Source organism: Doryrhamphus excisus, chromosome 17 (genome assembly GCF_030265055.1).
Source record: "Doryrhamphus excisus isolate RoL2022-K1 chromosome 17, RoL_Dexc_1.0, whole genome shotgun sequence".
Lineage (NCBI taxonomy): Eukaryota > Metazoa > Chordata > Actinopteri > Syngnathiformes > Syngnathidae > Doryrhamphus > Doryrhamphus excisus.
Window position 1 is genome coordinate 8,110,952 of NC_080482.1, and position 17,301 is coordinate 8,128,252.

Below are 17,301 nucleotides of genomic sequence, written 5' to 3' on the forward strand. Positions count from 1 at the left end.
ATGTCACACAGAGGCGGATTTCCTTATATGGGCATGTCTAGAAGTAGATAAGATCTCTGCCTTCCCACAAGCTCTGCTTTCTTTGCCCTATCCTAAATGCTGCTCCTCTGTTTACTTGCTCGTGAAGCCACATTACTAATGACGCCACCATCAGGCACGAGCAGTTGGAGTTCCGAACAATTTATCAGTGTCCTAATTGTGTTTATTTTGTGTAAGTCATGGAGCAAAAGCATTTGCATACAGGGAACGGGGTTGTTTAAAGCTGTTTCCCACCACAATTCGGCCGTATTCGGTTACTGATGCTAAAATGCTAAAGATGCTAAAGATGCTAAAGAGGTAACTTCTTTTCTTGAGACTGTCTCTACTACCGGATCAGATTCGGGATCCAACACATATGGCTGTATGTTAAACACTCGCAGCGGAGTGGGCGTGGCCGTGGTTGGAATACATTAAAACGAAATCCAACCACTAGGCAACTAATTGTCCATAAGATTATAAAACGTTTGAGGATATTTGTATTATATGTATGCTAGCATGTATTCCAAAGCTTTATGAATACAACCCAAAGCGTCCGCCAAGGATGAACTCCTTCCAGGATATTAGCCTCCCCGTACGCATGCATGCGTGTTTGTCAGTTTGTGCCCAAAGTTTAATTAAACTTTGGTAAGGATTGAAACTTCGATGAGTCGGGGACTGGGAATCTGTGCACACAAACGCAAGCCATGACACACAGCCAGACACAGCTTTGTTCGGCAGGGTGTCGCTGTAATCCTCACGCCTCCTGTGTGTGTTTGTCAGTGTCCTCCTGTGTGAGTCAATGTGTGAATGTTGTCTCTGTCCATGTCTGCCAGTGTGTGTTTACCTGTTTGTGTGTGTGTCAGTGTCTGTGGATATTCCAGGCAAGAATCTGACAGGCTTTGTCGGGGGGGGGGGGGGGGGGGGGGGGGGGGGGGGGGGGGGGGGGTAGGTGTATTTTGTGTTCTCCCCATTCAGTTCTTGTTGTTATACAGAAGTGACAATTCTGACGAACAACAACAGTTTGTCTTAGGGTCTCTTCCACTCTTACATGATGGCACCACTGGTGGGATTGTTGGATGTTAGACACCGTGCACTTGTCTGATTTCCTTCCTTCCTCTTGAGGATACCCCAGGCTCTCAATTGGGGTCAGGTCTGGAATCATATTGGTGTGTTGCGGCCCAGTTACCCCAGTGGACTTTGCATTAGTGTCAGGTTCAAACTCCTGTGACACTTGTATTCCTTCATGCATTTTCTACCGCTTTTCAGCTGTCTACGGGCGTGAGGCGGGGTACACCCTGGACTGGTCGCCAGCCAATCACAGGGCACATATAGACAAACAACCATTCACACTCACATTCATACCTATGGACAATTTGGAGTCACCAATTAACCTAGCATGTGTTTGGAATGTGGGAGGAAACCGGAGTACCCGGAGAAAACCCACGCATGCACGGGGAGAACATGCAAACTCCACACAGAGATGGCCGAGGGTGGAATTGAACCCTGGTCTCCTAGCTGTGAGGTCTGCGTGCTAACCTCTAGACCGCCGTGTGTGTGTGTGTGTGTATATGTGAGAGTAATTAATTTTATTGTTTTATGAGTTCTTATCTTGGCACATTCTTGCAAGATTAACATGAACATCTGCAGGGTTGCTGTTGGAGCATCCAGGCACCTCCACGACCTGGGGGTCGCTGGGGGTCTCTGATCAGGGTCACGGGAACATTCCTTCTTCAGCACATTCAAACACTTTCTATTGTCTAAGCAAATAGATATAAGGGTGATAACTAACGCTATAATAATTGCATCTACATTTTATTCTAACAATTAGTCCCCAATTAACCGCATCTCCCCAATGTCGGCAGCACTCATGCATACTCCTCATGGGCCATACTTTATCCACCTGTAACGGATGCCACGTCATGCAAAAGTATGATGGTAAACCTCACTCCCTGACACCTTAAGAGATGCACTGGATTTTGAGTCGACTGAGATCGTACCTCATTGGTTCGAGCCCAGGGCATGTTCTCCTTGGTCAATTTGGGGTTTAACCACCCTGACTCCTCCTCCCCTCAGGCCCAGGAACATCCAGTGGTCCAAAATCAACGACACCTTACCCGAGCGGGCTGAGATCTCCGGACCCACCTTCCAGATTTCCCGCCTGAGCCAATCGCACAACGGCACATACCTGTGTCAGGCGCAGAACGACTACGGACGAGCTGCCGATCACTACACCCTGCTGGTCTATGGTGAGTTGCCGCCCCCCCCTTCCTGCCATCTTGTTGTTTACATGCAGCTTGGGTGAGAAGCTTGTTGCATTTTTTTCAATCTCTGTGCTGTAATTGCTACCTGGTCCCGGCTAATTTTCCATTGAATTCTATTCTTTATTTTTCTTGTTGATGAAATTGTATTGATCCCGTCTTCCCACTGTTGCATTGTGGCGATTCCTTGAACAGGACTACAATCTTATTAAATCCCGACGCTCATCTTGTCTGTCTTTCAGTTGTATCGGCTTTTCTTGATTTGTTCCACAGTGGGATCTTTCTGCTTAACAATACATACCCCCCAAAAACCGACTACTATGCACAGCTATGGGCATCATTAATGTTTAATTTGTAACTTCTGTATAACCTACATATCACATATCATCCATTGCCGTATTAATCACCTTTGCGTTCCTTCTTTGTTACATGTCTTTGAATGCTGACTAGTTATACCGGCAACTCATGCAATGAGAGCCATTGAGGGGATTTAATTCTTAAACACTAAAGCATGAAGTTACCTACAGCCACAGCTGTTAATGACATTTTTTTTCATCTGCAGTGGTTTGCTTTTGATGACCGCACCCCCAACAACTGGGTGGTTATTTGAATAGAGCCATTATTTGTAGCACTTGTAGTAGTTTTACTGTATTTTGGTTGTACAGTGGAACCTTGGTTTACATCAGAAAGTCAGACTCTAACCGAAACAAACTTTAACTGAATTAATTTTTCCCATGAGACAACAGGTAAATGATGACTGAAAGGGACAAATGGCCATTTGACGTTACCTTTACTTATACTGAAGACGTCATTCTTGACGTGACAGTTCTGAAAGAACCACCATTTACATGCTTTTCCATTAGTTATTTTGTCAATTCAATAACGTTAGAAACCCAAAACAGACCCAAAGAAAGTTGCAAGTGCCAGTTTTTGACGATGAAGGCGTTCTCACTGCCACATTGTATCTTTGGGAACAGTCATTCATTCATTTTCTACTGTTTATCCTCACGAAAGGGGTGCTGGAGCCTATCCCAGCTGTCTTTGGGCAAGAGGCAGGGTACACCCTGGACTGGTTGCCAGCCAATCACAGGGCACATATAGACAAACAACCATTCACACTCACATTCATACCTATGGACAATTTGGAGTCGCCAATTAACCTAGCATGTTTTTGGAATGTGGGAGGAAACCGGAGTACCCGGAGAAAACCCATGCATGCACGGGGAGAACATGCAAACTCCACACAGAGATGTCCGAGGGTGGGATTGAACTCGGGTCTCCCAACTGTGAGGTCTGCGCGCTAACCACTCGAACACCGTGCAGCCCGGGATTTTCTTTCTCCTTTTCAAAATGTCAGGGTTGCCTGCTGTTTCATTTCTATATGGAGTGAAGAAGTCTCACTCTGTACCACCACATAACTATAAAAAGTAATGAGTATAAGTAATAATATATATCTAAGTCCTTATCGGGACATAACGTCCCATTCCGATCAGAACACAGTTTGAATCACGCAGCATATAAACAACACAACAAGGTTACAACTCTGAATTTTACATGATGACAACAATAAAACATCTGTTGAATTTAAAATGCAAGCAATCCAACTCACAGGAGAATGGTGGGGGGGAGGGGGGTGCTAGCGTTTTTATTTTCCGCCGCAGCTCAGGTTTCACAAGTTTCCAAAGATTCACCGGTGACTGTGAATTCTTCATGAGGGTTGACCTGAATAGACAGCATGCAGCGCCTCAAAGGGGATGATGATGATGTTGATGCGTGCAACATTGCCTGCCAACCTGCGTTAGCGCTGACTTGAGAAGTGAGAGGAGGCGGTGGTCTTCGTCTGAGATTGAGGCGCTTTTTTGCCATCAAAGTCGATGTGTTTTTTTTTTTTTTTTTGTGGGAGGGAAGCAAAAAAAGCGGAAACAAGTGGCTAAGCTGTTTTGGGCTTCTTGAGGAAGAATGTTGTTATTTTATATTTAATGCAGAGTCATTATTCAACAAAATTTGTTCCGGGACGCAAGCTCGGATTTCCTGTAAACATTTTCCCTGTTAGTAAACATTGGAAATTTAATTATTCAGTTCCAGGGTCAAAATATAGCAACTTAAATGGGACCTATTTTGCTTTTTCTGCTTTTCTAACCTACTGTATTAATGTAGTTAGAATGTTGTATTCTCGTGTTAAATGATGCTAAAGTTTCACATAATGAGGTTTGCTAATTGGTTGGAATGGTTCAGAAGTGTGAATGCTTGGTTGCGGGGATTTTTTTTTCTGGCTCACTGTGACATCAGTGATCCTTATATGGGTGTGCCCAGGTACAAGCTGTAGGCTTTGCATGGGTGAATCTGAACTATCCACCAAATTGTTGCTGAAGTCCGATGGCTTGCTAACCTTACTTGGTCATGTTGAAGAGTCATTAACGTAAGCTGTAAGTAACAATTTACAATATTTATATTTATATATAATATTCATTCATTCATTCATTTTCTACAGCTTCTTCCTCACGAGGGTCGCGGGGGTGCTGGAGCCTATCCCAGCTGTTTTGGGGCGAGAGGCGGGGTACACCCTGGACTGGTCACCAGCCAATCACAGGGCACATATAGACAAACAACCATTCACACTCACATTCATACCTATGGACAATTTGGAGTCGCTAATTAACCTAGCATGTTTTTGGAATGTGGGAGGAAACCGGAGTACCCGGGGAAAACCCACTCATATACGGGGAGAACATGCAAACTCCACACAGAGATGTCCTGAGGGTGGAATTGAACCCTGGTCTCCTAGCTGTGAGGTCTGCACGCTATCCACTCGACCGCCGTGCTGCCCTACATAATATTTATAACATAATCATTTATATAACTGTCTTTATTTTGTTTAAATAAGCGGTTGTCTGTGGGGTTCGGCAGTCGTCTGGAAGTCCTAGTGAGCGAATGGGAGTGTGACCAATCACAGCAAAGTAGGCGGGCCCTGGTAGGGAATAAATTGAAACAGACCGTTTTGGAAATCCAAAGAAATAGCTGGAATAGGTGCAGATTCTGGAAGATCTGGAAAGCTTTCTTTGCAGGTTATTGTGTGTAGCTGCTCTATAGAAGTCCAGAACTCAAAAAAAAAGGACCTTTATTAGCTCTAAAACAAGGGTTAAGACTTCCGGGGCGTTCCACTTTTATAATCACTACTTTCGTTGGAGTATTTTCCTGCATTTCTACCTGACTTCCTGCTAGTATGACATTTTGTTTGACAGCTATGGTTGGTCTCTATGAATTGTGCCTGGCAACATGACGGATCAGACAGGAAGTGTTGTACTTCATCCTGATATCCAGCATAGATAAGTGCATTTTTTGCTGTCATATGAAAAAAAAAAGCTACTCTCCCCTTTTTCGGTGGCTCTACCCCCTGCTGGCTGCCTGTGTCACTGCACCCTACCACAGCACCTGACAGAGATATACCAATTGAAATGTATGGAAGGGCTGTGAAGCATCTTAGCGAGTGGGCGCCCCCACACCTACCCATCATGCTCTTCCACTTACACTCTCGCATGTACACACAGAATCAGCACACTCGCCATCAAACGCCACACATAATGGAGGCCTTCCACAGGCGTCAAGGGTGGCAACAGTGACAAGATGAAAGGTGCCACCTCAACCCACTCCCTCCCTGTTGCTCTGGTTCTTGTGGAGAAGGTTTGACATGTTGAGCTTTGATGTGCACTGCCGCTTTTTTTTTCCCTGGCTTCCTCTTTCACTATTTTTCTATATACTTTATTTCATCATTCTCTGGGCAGATTCCTAAACACAGCAGAGCACTCCTGTAATATAGTGGATCTTTGACTAGCATTGATGCAGTAGGTCCCGAAAAGCAGGAGTGCGCCTCTATTATATAGAGCAAGGGTGGGCAAATATTTTGACTTGTGGGTTGCATTGAGTTCACAAAATTGTGCAGGGGGGCCAGAACATGTATTTAACACACACACACACACACACACACTATTTTATGCTTATGATTTTCCTTGAATTACGTTTTAAGTGTTATACTATCAGCTGTATGTTCTCATGTCCCTTTTTTCAGGAGCACTTTAAACATCAGACCACATCAAAGTCATTTCATTTTCTACCGCTTATCCTCACGAGGGTCGCGAAGGGTGCTGGAGCCTATCCCAGCATCACATCAAACTATGTCATTTAATTTAATTAAATTTTTTTTATACTAAATTAGACATCTGACTTGCAAGTCATGTTGGCAATTTGTATGTTAAAAGTTGAAATACTTAGAAAGCAACTGGCGGGCCGGATTCAAATGCTTGGTGGGCCGCATGTGGCCCCCGGGCCATAGTTTGCCCACCCCTGATTTCTGACTGGCATTTTTGCAGGAGGGTCTTAAAAACAACAGACTGATGAGTATTTTGCAGTCGCTCCTTAAAATCAGCAGTCATAGAGTCCTGTCATACAGAGTCCTGTCATACAGAGTCCTGTCATACAGAGTCCTGTCATACAGAGTCCTGTCATATAGAGTCCTGTCATATAGAGTCCTGTCATATAGAGTCCTGTCATATAGAGTCCTGTCATATAGAGTCCTATTACAGAGTCCTGTCATACAGAGTCCTGTCACACAGAGTCCTGTCACAGAGTCCTGTCACACAGACTCCTGTCACACAGAGTCCTGTCACACAGAGTCCTGTCACATAGAGTCCTGTCACATAGAGTCCTGTCACATAGAGTCCTGTCATATAGAGTCCTGTCATATAGAGTCCTGTCACACAGAGTCTTATCACACAGACTCCTGTCACACAGACTCCTGTCACACAGACTCCTGTCATACAGACTCCTGTTATATAGTGTCCTGTCATATAGTGTCCTGTCATACAGTGTCCTGTCATACAGAGTCCTGTCATACAGAGTCCTGTCACACAGAGTCCTGTCATACAGAGTCCTGTCATACAGAGTCCTATTACAGAGTCCTGTCATACAGAGTCCTATTACAGAGTCCTGTCACACAGAGTCCTGTCATACAGAGTCCTGTCACACGGAGTCTTATCACAGAGTCCTGTCACACAGAGTCCTGTCACACAGAGTCCTGTCACACAGAGTCCTGTCACACAGAGTCCTGTCACACAGACTCCTGTCATACAGACTCCTGTCATACAGACTCCTGTCATATAGTGTCCTGTCATATAGTGTCCTGTCATACAGAGTCCTGTCATACAGAGTCCTGTCACACAGAGTCCTGTCATACAGAGTCCTGTCACACAGAGTCCTGTCACACAGAGTCCTGTCACACAGAGTCCTGTCACACAGAGTCCTGTCAAACAGAGTCCTGTCAAACAGAGTCCTGTCACACAGAGTCCTATCACACAGAGTCTTGTCATACAGTGTCCAGTCTTATATTGTCCTGTCATACAGAGTCCTGTCATACAGAGTCCTGTCATACAGAGTCCTGTCATACAGAGTCCTGTCATATAGAAGAGCACCCACCATGAGCCCTCACTGACAACAAAGTTGCATTCCTGCCCAGTAGAGGATCCTTGACTCGTGTTTTTACAGTACATCCTTAAAAACACCAGAGCAAACCTGTCATATGGAGAATCTTTGACTAGTAATTTTTTGCAGGTACTTAAAAAAAAGCGCTCCTTTCGCAGAGAAGGTTTGCCATGTTGAGCTTTGATGTGCATCGTCGCCTTTCCCCGACTTCCTTCCTCGGGATTTTTACAGATACTCCATTTCATCATTCTCAAGTTCATGCTGTAGAGCCGTGCAGGTCATTAATTTCATGTATATTCCTTTTCCGATAAAAGCTTTGCACGCAAGCTAAAGAACTTGATTCCCTCCGACAAATTCCGGCACCAGATAGTCAAATACGTGACACAAGCTGCTGCAGCTCCTGGCCTCTGAAGCACAGCTTTTCCTGCCTTCAACTTTTAAAAGATGAGGAGAAAAAAAAACCCTCCTGTTGTACACGGTGCCTCACATCAGTGGTGCTTGGCTGTGCTTTGGAGATGATGTTCTCTCCCCCAGTGGGCAAGATTGTTTCCTACCTTATCTCAAAGAGCTCAGAGTGGTTGATTCAGCCGTCATTATCAATCTGTGCAAAGACGGAAAGTCACTCTCAATTTTACTGCATGTCACAACTCGGAATATTTGCAACATGGTACCAAGTGCAAAAAAAAACGTACCACTAAAAATAAACCCGTACAGATAATTGGATGTGAAATCAGTGATGTGTTGCCGCCTCTGGTGATTAAATTCATCAGTCAGCTTTAAAGATAAAAGCTAATCTATGTTTTAAAAAGGTTAAGGCGTATAAACATCCAAAATATTGTTATTAATTGCTAACATGAATTGACTATACAATAAAATAAATATAAAATGAATCTAAATAAATAAACATAAGTCTAAAAATAATATTATTTATGTTATAATCTACTATAAATATTAAATTGATTGGAATTGCAGTGCAAAAACAAAATTATTTATTCTATTTTTTTATTTATAACAAATTATTATTTAAATATTAATTTTCTGCCACTGTGGTTTAAGTTTAAAATGTACATAGGTGAATCAAGTTAAACATTATTGATGTCAGAGAACAGAGCTTTGAGGGACTCCGCATCTAATTTGGGTCAGATATCACCACAGATAGAGTAGCAATTTTATAAAATTGTAATCAGAATTACTGTCCATAACCTATTAAGTACTGTGTATTGACAAGAAATATATATGTATTTATTTTCTTATTGTGGCAATTGGAATATACAAATAATATAATAGTCATTTTTCCCTTAAAATGAATTTAAACTAATGTAGTTTCTGATTGAGGGACCTTGAGGGACTCTGCATGTAATTTATAATGCATTAATTATAATTATATATTTTATTACTATGGTGTTTTTCAAGGTATTTATTTGGGGCAGATATTACCATGAAACATAGAGTTGTATTCTGTATATTTTTAGTTTATTTGTAGTTATTCTGACCGTATTCTGATATTATAATGAATACTCAACAAAGAATAATGCCTCTATTTCAGGCATGGTACTTCAGTCCAAAAACAGTTGAAACCACGACTATACAAGTTTTTCCTGGGCTCAAAAACCAGTTTAAACCTAACCACTCTATTATTCCATGTCAACATTATTAACGTTGAATGTACGGAAGGTGTCGGAGAATAGAGCCCTGTGGGACTTCACATGGAGGATCTTCTTCAGGCAGAAATAGTGCAACAATAAATCATATTCTTAACAATTAATTAATATTTTTCCATCCCCAATGCTCTTCCTTCAGTGTCTCCACTATGAGCTTGAAGCCATTTTTCTCCCAACTGCTCCTCTTTGCCTGATTTCTTGTTTATGCTCCAATAAATGATGAGCTGTGGCTCCTGGATGCGTGTAAATCTCACACTTTAATTTATGGAAGTTAGACTCCGTGGGCTATAGCTATCTTATTTCACACTTTTATGACTTTCTGAACACCGACAAGTCCGCTCGGCCCATCTCGCCCAGTAAGAAGAGGACTTGAGGGATTTGGGCAAAGAGCCGTAACTTTCACATGGCATCAAATAGGAGAACCCTTCATTCTGTGCACCTTGTTAACACTTTCCACTTTTTCCCTTTTTTTTTTTTTTTACACCCTGAGGCCTGCAGGCTTCTTTTTTTATGGCAGTCTTTACAAGTGCGGAATAAAACCGCTCATCTCGAACCTATTTCAATTCCCGCATCAACGCCCTCTGCCAAGGACAAGAAACACAGAAGAAGCCAGACATCATAAAGTGGGTCCCCCCCCCTTCAAAGTCCACCTGAAAGGAGCTTTAGGACGTGAGGGACAGAGCGCCCAAGAATGAGATTTTCCAACCATTTCTCTCTGATCATTCCGAGCGGGAGGTTAATGTCGTCATGGATAAAAACAACCACCAACTGAGCGACAGCTGATATGCTGTAAATCTCACATGTAAGCCAACTAAATCTTCATGAAGTCATGAAGGTACCTGTCTTTATTTTATATATAATGACAACGCAGGGATGTGGGGGCGTGCCTGGAGGCGGGCCGTTGGCGGAAAACATTAAAACAGACCGTTTTCGCGGGAACCAGAAAATGCAAAGAAATACAGCTGAATAGGTGCAGATTCTGGAAGAACTAGAACGCTTTCTGTGCTAGTTATCATATTTAGCTGTTCTCGGAGTCCAAAACTCAATACAAAGGGCCGAAAAATTAGCATAATACCAGAGGTCCCCTTTAAGAATGCATGAATTGACTTTTTCCCTCCCGGAAATCATAGCAAAGTGGGCAAGGAAGAGGAATTTTTCCGACACCAAAATTGAAGTGGAGAAGAATAACTCGACTGCAAATGAAAGGCAATCACCATCAATCAATAAATGGGAAAAAATAAATAAATAAAAATCAGGTGCAGGCTTTGCTTTTGGAATTGGCTCGTCTGCTCTGGGGTTGGGGTGGTGGGTGGGTGGTAGACATGGGGGCATGGTTGGGGGGGTGCCGTGTTTGATGGTCGGTAATACTTACAATAAGGTACACAAAATAATGAGTACTTAATGAGGCATGAGGCTGCACGGCAGTGAGTGGTTCGTGCACATGCCTCACATCTAGGAATCCAGGGTTCAATTCCACCCTGGTCATCTCTGGAGTTTGCATGCATGGGTTTTCTCCAGGTAGTCTGGTTTCCTCCCACATTCCAAAAACATGCTAGGTTAATTGGCGACTTGTCCATAGATATGTATGTGAGTGTGAATGGTTGTTTGTCTATATGTGCCCTGTGATTGGCCGGCGACCAGTCCGGGGTGTACCCCGCCTCTCGCCCGAAGACAGCTGGGATAGGCTCCAGCACCCCCGAAGCATGAACCCTAACCGCTACTCATTAGTTCCTAATGAACTACTCTAATTTTATGTGACTTATAAATGGGTGCTGTTTACATGCAAAAACATGTGCAAAATTTGGGGATTGGTACTTCTTTCTGTACGTGGTGGGTACGGTGAGTACCGACGTAGTACTTTTGGTGCAAGAGGAACTTTTGCTATGTGCAGGCTACGTCAAGGCGACAGTTACATATAACTCTTGTGCCATCTGCACACACACAATAACAGCACACAGAGAGCGCAGACCTCCGCGAAATGCAGAGTGCCCACCCCCTCAATATAGTGAATCACACCTTTCCAAGTGTTCTACCCATTTTTTGTGCACAAATGCCGATAATGGTCCCATCACACCGTACATGAACAGCGTGTATAAGTACAATAATGTGGCAATCGCACAGAGATATTACATTGTAAGGATGTAGAGGACATGACAAAATAGGACCTACTGAAAATACAGTAGCCAAAGATCTTCTACAAGACAGGAGTGCTTTGTTGTTCTTAAGAATCCGCTTTAAAAAATCTGTTTTGGCCCATGGATCCCCAGTTGAATATCCCTGTCCTATGTACAAGGTAGTTGTGATGTTCTGCCTAGCAACCCATGCTGTTCAATTGTATTTTTGTTTATGCATTTCCATTTGTGATTTATAAGTTTCCCTGCTAATTAGCATATTTAAGTGGTTGCTTCCGCGTCATTTTGTTCTATAAAAAAAACCTCCAGTGGTAAAAAAAAAAAAAAAATGTGACAGAAAGATTTCTCCACATTTCCAAAGAGCAATAAAGCCGTGAAAGAGAGATATTCTCAGCTCTCGCTTTTCATTTAATGACATGTCAACCTTTCTTCTTTAACCCATGGCCGCTTTTTCTCCATCCCTCCCGCCCCCTCCTCCTGTTCTCACCTCTTTTTCACCTTGCGTCCATTTCCTTTTTCCTCTCTTGACTCCTCCCACGGCCCTCTCAACTGTTTATCACCTCGCCAACAGTCTGCCCTCCTTGTTCTTGGTTCACCTGCAGTTCAATCCCTTTAGCACCGCTAACAGCTCTCTAGGAACGAGACAGGGCGGGAGGGGGGGGCAGGTGGGTCGAGGAATAAAAAAGAGGGAGCAAAGTGAAGGACGACTGAGGTCAAATATGGGTTAAAATTCAGCATCACACATGTCAGTTAAGTTGACTCCCCCAAAGGGAAGCCATAAGCGGGAGGGAGATAGGCAAAATGGAGCAGGGAGCACTTGGGGGTGGGGGGGATGCTGAGTCAGCAAGAATGGAAGGAAAAGGAGATGTTTCATTGCAGGTGCAGTGAGGCTGCGGGTGTTCTCTCTCATCTCCCTTCATGCTCATTTTTGATATCAAACTATACTCTGAAAGAGAGGGAGCGAGAGAGAGAGAGAGAGAGAGAGAGAGAGGGAGCGAAAGAGTGAAAATGTTGCCGTCAGGGCACAAACTGCAGGCAAAAGTGTTCTGCGATTTATGATGGCTGCTTTCGGCACTGTCACCTCATGAAGGGAAGATGGGGATTAAATCTTACAAAGGAGAACAAAAGGTGAGAGGTGCAAAAAAAAAAAGACGTGTCGCATTGGACGACCACTTGAACTTGCCATGCTATTCAATTACTAGCAGGTACTATTTATTTGCCGCCGCTGCTGCATTATACACCACACTGTCCACTTTGCATTGTATTTTATATGTAGAATTATTATAATTGTGTATAACATTAGACCCGAGGCGTACAGTAATATGTACTCAATAACATAATTGACTGCTACTATTATAAATAGTGGACTGCACGGCAGTCGAGTGGGTAGCGCACAGGCCACACAGCCCGAATTCAATTCCACCCTCTAAACAGCCCTCTCGCCCAAAGACAGCTGGGATAGGCTCCAGCACCCCTTTTATGTTGTCAAGTTCTCATGTTTGGGCAGTTTGGCAGTATTGTACTTACAGCTCTTAATGTGTTATTTTGAAATATCTTTCTTGAAAAGTCCATCCATCCATCCATCCATATGCTGGAGCCTATCCCAGCTGTTTTGGGGCGGGAGGCAGCGTACACCCTAGATTGGTCACCAGCCAATCACAGGGCACATATAGACAAACAACCATTCACACTCACATTCATACCTATGGACAATTTGGAGTCGCTAATTAACCTAGCATGTTTTTGGAATGTGGGAGGAAACCGGAGTACCCGGAGAAAACCCACGCATGCACGGGGAGAACATGCAAACTCCACACAGAGATGACCAAGGGTGGAATCGAACTCGGGTCTCCTAGCTGTGATGCCTGCGTGCTAACCACCCGGAGAAAATGCTTAAACTATAAGTAACTGTAAGTAAAATAAATGAAATACAACTGAACTCTGACCAGCTGCACGGTGAAAGAGTGGTTAGCGCACAGGCCACATAGCTAGGAGACCAGAGTTTGATTCCACCCTCGGCCATCTCTGTTTCCTCCCACATTCCAAAAACATGCTAGGTTAATTGGCGACTCCAAATTGTCCATAGGTATGAATGTGAGTGTGAATGGTTGTTTGTCTATATGTGCCCTGTGATTGGCTAGAGACCAGTCCAGGGTGTACCCCGCCTATCACCCAAAGTCATCTGGGATAGGCTCCAGCATGACCCCGCAACCCAAAGCAGCATTGAAAAATTTAGCTCATGACCAAAATATTAGAAACGGCTCTCTGTCTGATGCAATAGTAAGCATATTCTTAAATTATTCATTCATTCATTCATTTTCTACCGCTTATCCTCACAAGGGTCGCATGGGGGTGCTGGAGCCTATCCCAGCTGTCTTCAGGCGAGAGGCGGGGTACACCCTGGACTGGTCGCCAGCCAATCACAGGGCTATTCTTAAATTAACTTTACCAAAACAAACACAACACAGGAATTTTTGATGGAGCTTCTGTATATGACCTCATTAGCGTTTATTCACTTTGCCAAACTGAACACAAAGGCAAAATTTTTGATGGAGCTCCTGTATTTGACCTCATTAGACTGTACCTAATGAAGCGTCCAGTGAGTAGAAAGCTTGGATACGCTTATGAAGCAGACACACATAACGCTAGCGGATCCATCTGCGGTTAGGACAAGACCTCCATTCGTTGTTTCATTTTCTGTGTAAGTGTTGTTAAGCACCAGAATTGGACTCTTTATGTTTATGTGTTAAAAAAAAACTGCATGTGCGTGTGCTCGCCACTGCTTGGAGAATGTGCTGATTGTCTGACGAAAGCCCGAAGGGCTCCTTTATGTAATTGAACAGAGCTGCTGCACTCAGATGAATCAGCCAGCCAATAAAACGCATTAGAATTGAATTGCAGGGGAAGAGCAAGCGAGGGAACGAAGGGAGGAAAAGATACGAGCCATTATATGGATGTACTGTATGCAATGTGCATTCATCTGCATGCGTATATGTATGGCTGTGTGTATATACAGCATAAAGACATTTCATTTTCTTTTTTATATGCATGTTCTAATTGGAGGAATAAAATCAGTTTTTTTCTTAAGAATACTCCCTCATTTTGTGTGGTAATGACATTTTTTTTTAACCACCAAAATATCCCATATGCTCCAAATTGAACTCATTTCCATTTCTCATCAACACCCTCGCTGACCTCTCATGCGCTATGGATGGAGGCGTTGTCATCCAGGGATCCACCATGCACCATTACTTGTTTATTTTAATTTGACACATCCCCATAGAGACTGCAGAGCTACAGAGGAGGCTATTTGGAAAGTAGAGGAGGCAATGCATAGAAAAGTATAGAAGATGCACGAGGGATACGACATGAGCAGGGATTAGTCTGGGTGTCTTTGGTCATTGTAATGAGCCAGCGGGATAATTGGATTGGATATTTCATGAAAGTTTTGGGAACATTGGTGGCAGGAGGCAAATATAATGGCGTCTGTGGAAAGTAACATAGTAACATATTTTGCATTGAGTGACGTCGGTACAGCCGCGGTGTGGTTGGCATTGCCGATCAATTATGTATTACTCAGAACATGCAAACTCCACATGGAGAATTGAACCCAGATCTTCACAATCTCCTGACTGTGTAGTCAACATGCTAACCACTCGACTACCGTCTGGCGTTCATTCATTCAATTTTACCGCTTATCCTCACAAGGGTCGCGAGGGTGCTGGAGCCTATCCCAGCTGTCTTCGGGCGAGAGGCGGGGTACACCCTGGACTGGTCGCCAGCCAATCACAGGGCACATATAGACAAACAACCATTCACACTCACATTCATACCTATGGACAATTTGGAGTCACCAATTAACCTAGCATGTTTTTGGAATGTGGGAGGAAACCGGAGTACCCGGAGAAAACCCACGCATGCACGGGGAGAACATGCAAACTCCACACGGAGATAGCCGAGGGTGGAATCAAACTCGGGTCTCCTAGCTGTGTGGTCTGTGCGCTAACCACTCGATCACCGTGCAGCTGGCCCGAGTTCAGTTATTTATTTTACTTATACTTTCTTATGGTTTAAACATTTTCTCCGGGTATTCCAGTTTCCTCCCACATTCCAAAAACATGCTAGGTTAATTGGCGACTCCAAATTGTCCATAGGTATGAATGTGAGTGTGAATGGTTGTTTGTCTATATGTGCCCTGTGATTGGCTGGTGACCAATCTAGGGTGTACGCTGCCCAAAACAGCTGGGATAAGCTCCAGCATACCCCCCAATGGATGAATGGATGGATGGACTTTTCAAGAAAGATATTTCAAAATAACACGATAATAAGAGCTGTCAGTACAATTCTGTCAAACTATCCAAACATGAGAACTTACAGGTTCCACTGCTTTATTATAATCATCATATTTATTATCATCAAAATCTGAAACTTCCACAGCAAGCGTTTGAGCACTTTGCTCAAAGCGGTGGATACAAGTGAGGGAAATGATTAATTTTCTCACTTTTGATGATCATCAACTCTGGAGACACATATTTCTGTGTCACTTTTTCATAATAGGGGATCTTTCCATTTCTGTCAAATGAATCCGGACATCTAATATGAGACATGTTCAACTTCATAGAAGCTTTAAACCGCAAATGGATCTCTGCTACAATTTTGGCCACCGGCTGCACAGCGGACGAGTGGTTAGCACGCAGGCATCACAGCTAGGAGACCCGAGTTCGATTCCACCCTTGGTCATCTCTGTGTGGAGTTTGCATGTTCTCCCCGTGCATGCGTGGGTTTTCTCCGGGTACTCCGGTTTCCTCCCACATTCCAAAAACATGCTAGGTTAATTGGCGACTCCAAAGTGTCCATAGGTATGAATGTGAGTGTGAATGGTTGTTTGTCTATATGCGCCCTGTAATTGACCCCACCTCTCGCCCGAAGACAGCTGGGATAGGCTCCAGCACCCCCGCAACCCTCGTGAGGATAAGCGGTAGAAAATGAATGAATGAATTTTGGCCTCCTAGCATCATAATGAATGTGCTGTCCTCACAACACGTGTCTGTATGCTGCTAGACAGCCAGCGAACCAATGAAGAAAACTCAGCATACAAGGCTTGCTTTACTTGCTTTATGAAGCTTTCTTGTAAAAATAAGTGGTAACTGAAACATACAGAAAAAATAAAATTACAATACTGCTCATGTTGCAGGCTAAACACACATCAACTTACAGTTAGCTAACACACTTACACCTACTGCAAATGCAAGCTAGCAGTAGCATTTAAGCTAGCGAACTTGACAAAACTAGTACAACTTCTGAAAAAGCACATCCGTCTATGTAAGTGCTTTATACGCCAATATACTTACAAAGACGATAATTTCTCAAGAAACAAGCATTTAGAGCAACTTTCAGTGTGTTTATGAAGTTTGCCGTTTCGTTTCTGCCGTAAGGCAAGCCTGCTTTTCACCCAGAGGAAAACAACAAAGCTTGTCTATATGTGCGAGAGCACTCTCTAGTGGCCCAAAACGATACTTTCTAGAGACGATGTCTCACTCTGTAAAACTTTTTAACCTTAGCGTTTTTAACAATATTTATTACAAGTTTTAACTATTTATTACTTTCATTTTAACTAACTTATGAAACTTGTTAATTATTAATGTATTTGACCCAAAGAGGACGGTTTTGCTCTTTTATGGTGTCAAATGACAGTGGTTAGATGCTATGGAGTGGGGCCAAAGACAGTCATTTGGGTGGTATCGTCCTTGTCATGGG

At 43.4% G+C, this 17,301-nt stretch overlaps 1 protein-coding gene across 4 annotated transcripts in view; it reads left to right on the forward strand.

The window, feature by feature from the left end:
- The window catches only part of cadm4 (cell adhesion molecule 4), a 63,296-nt gene that overhangs the window by 29,616 nt on the left and 16,379 nt on the right, over positions 1-17,301 (forward strand). For all 4 annotated transcript variants that reach the window (XM_058054103.1, XM_058054101.1, XM_058054102.1 and 1 more), the window contains exon 6: positions 2,092-2,264. In XM_058054103.1, the coding sequence (XP_057910086.1) occupies positions 2,092-2,264 (173 nt within the window). The remainder of the gene's footprint in view (positions 1-2,091; positions 2,265-17,301) is intronic.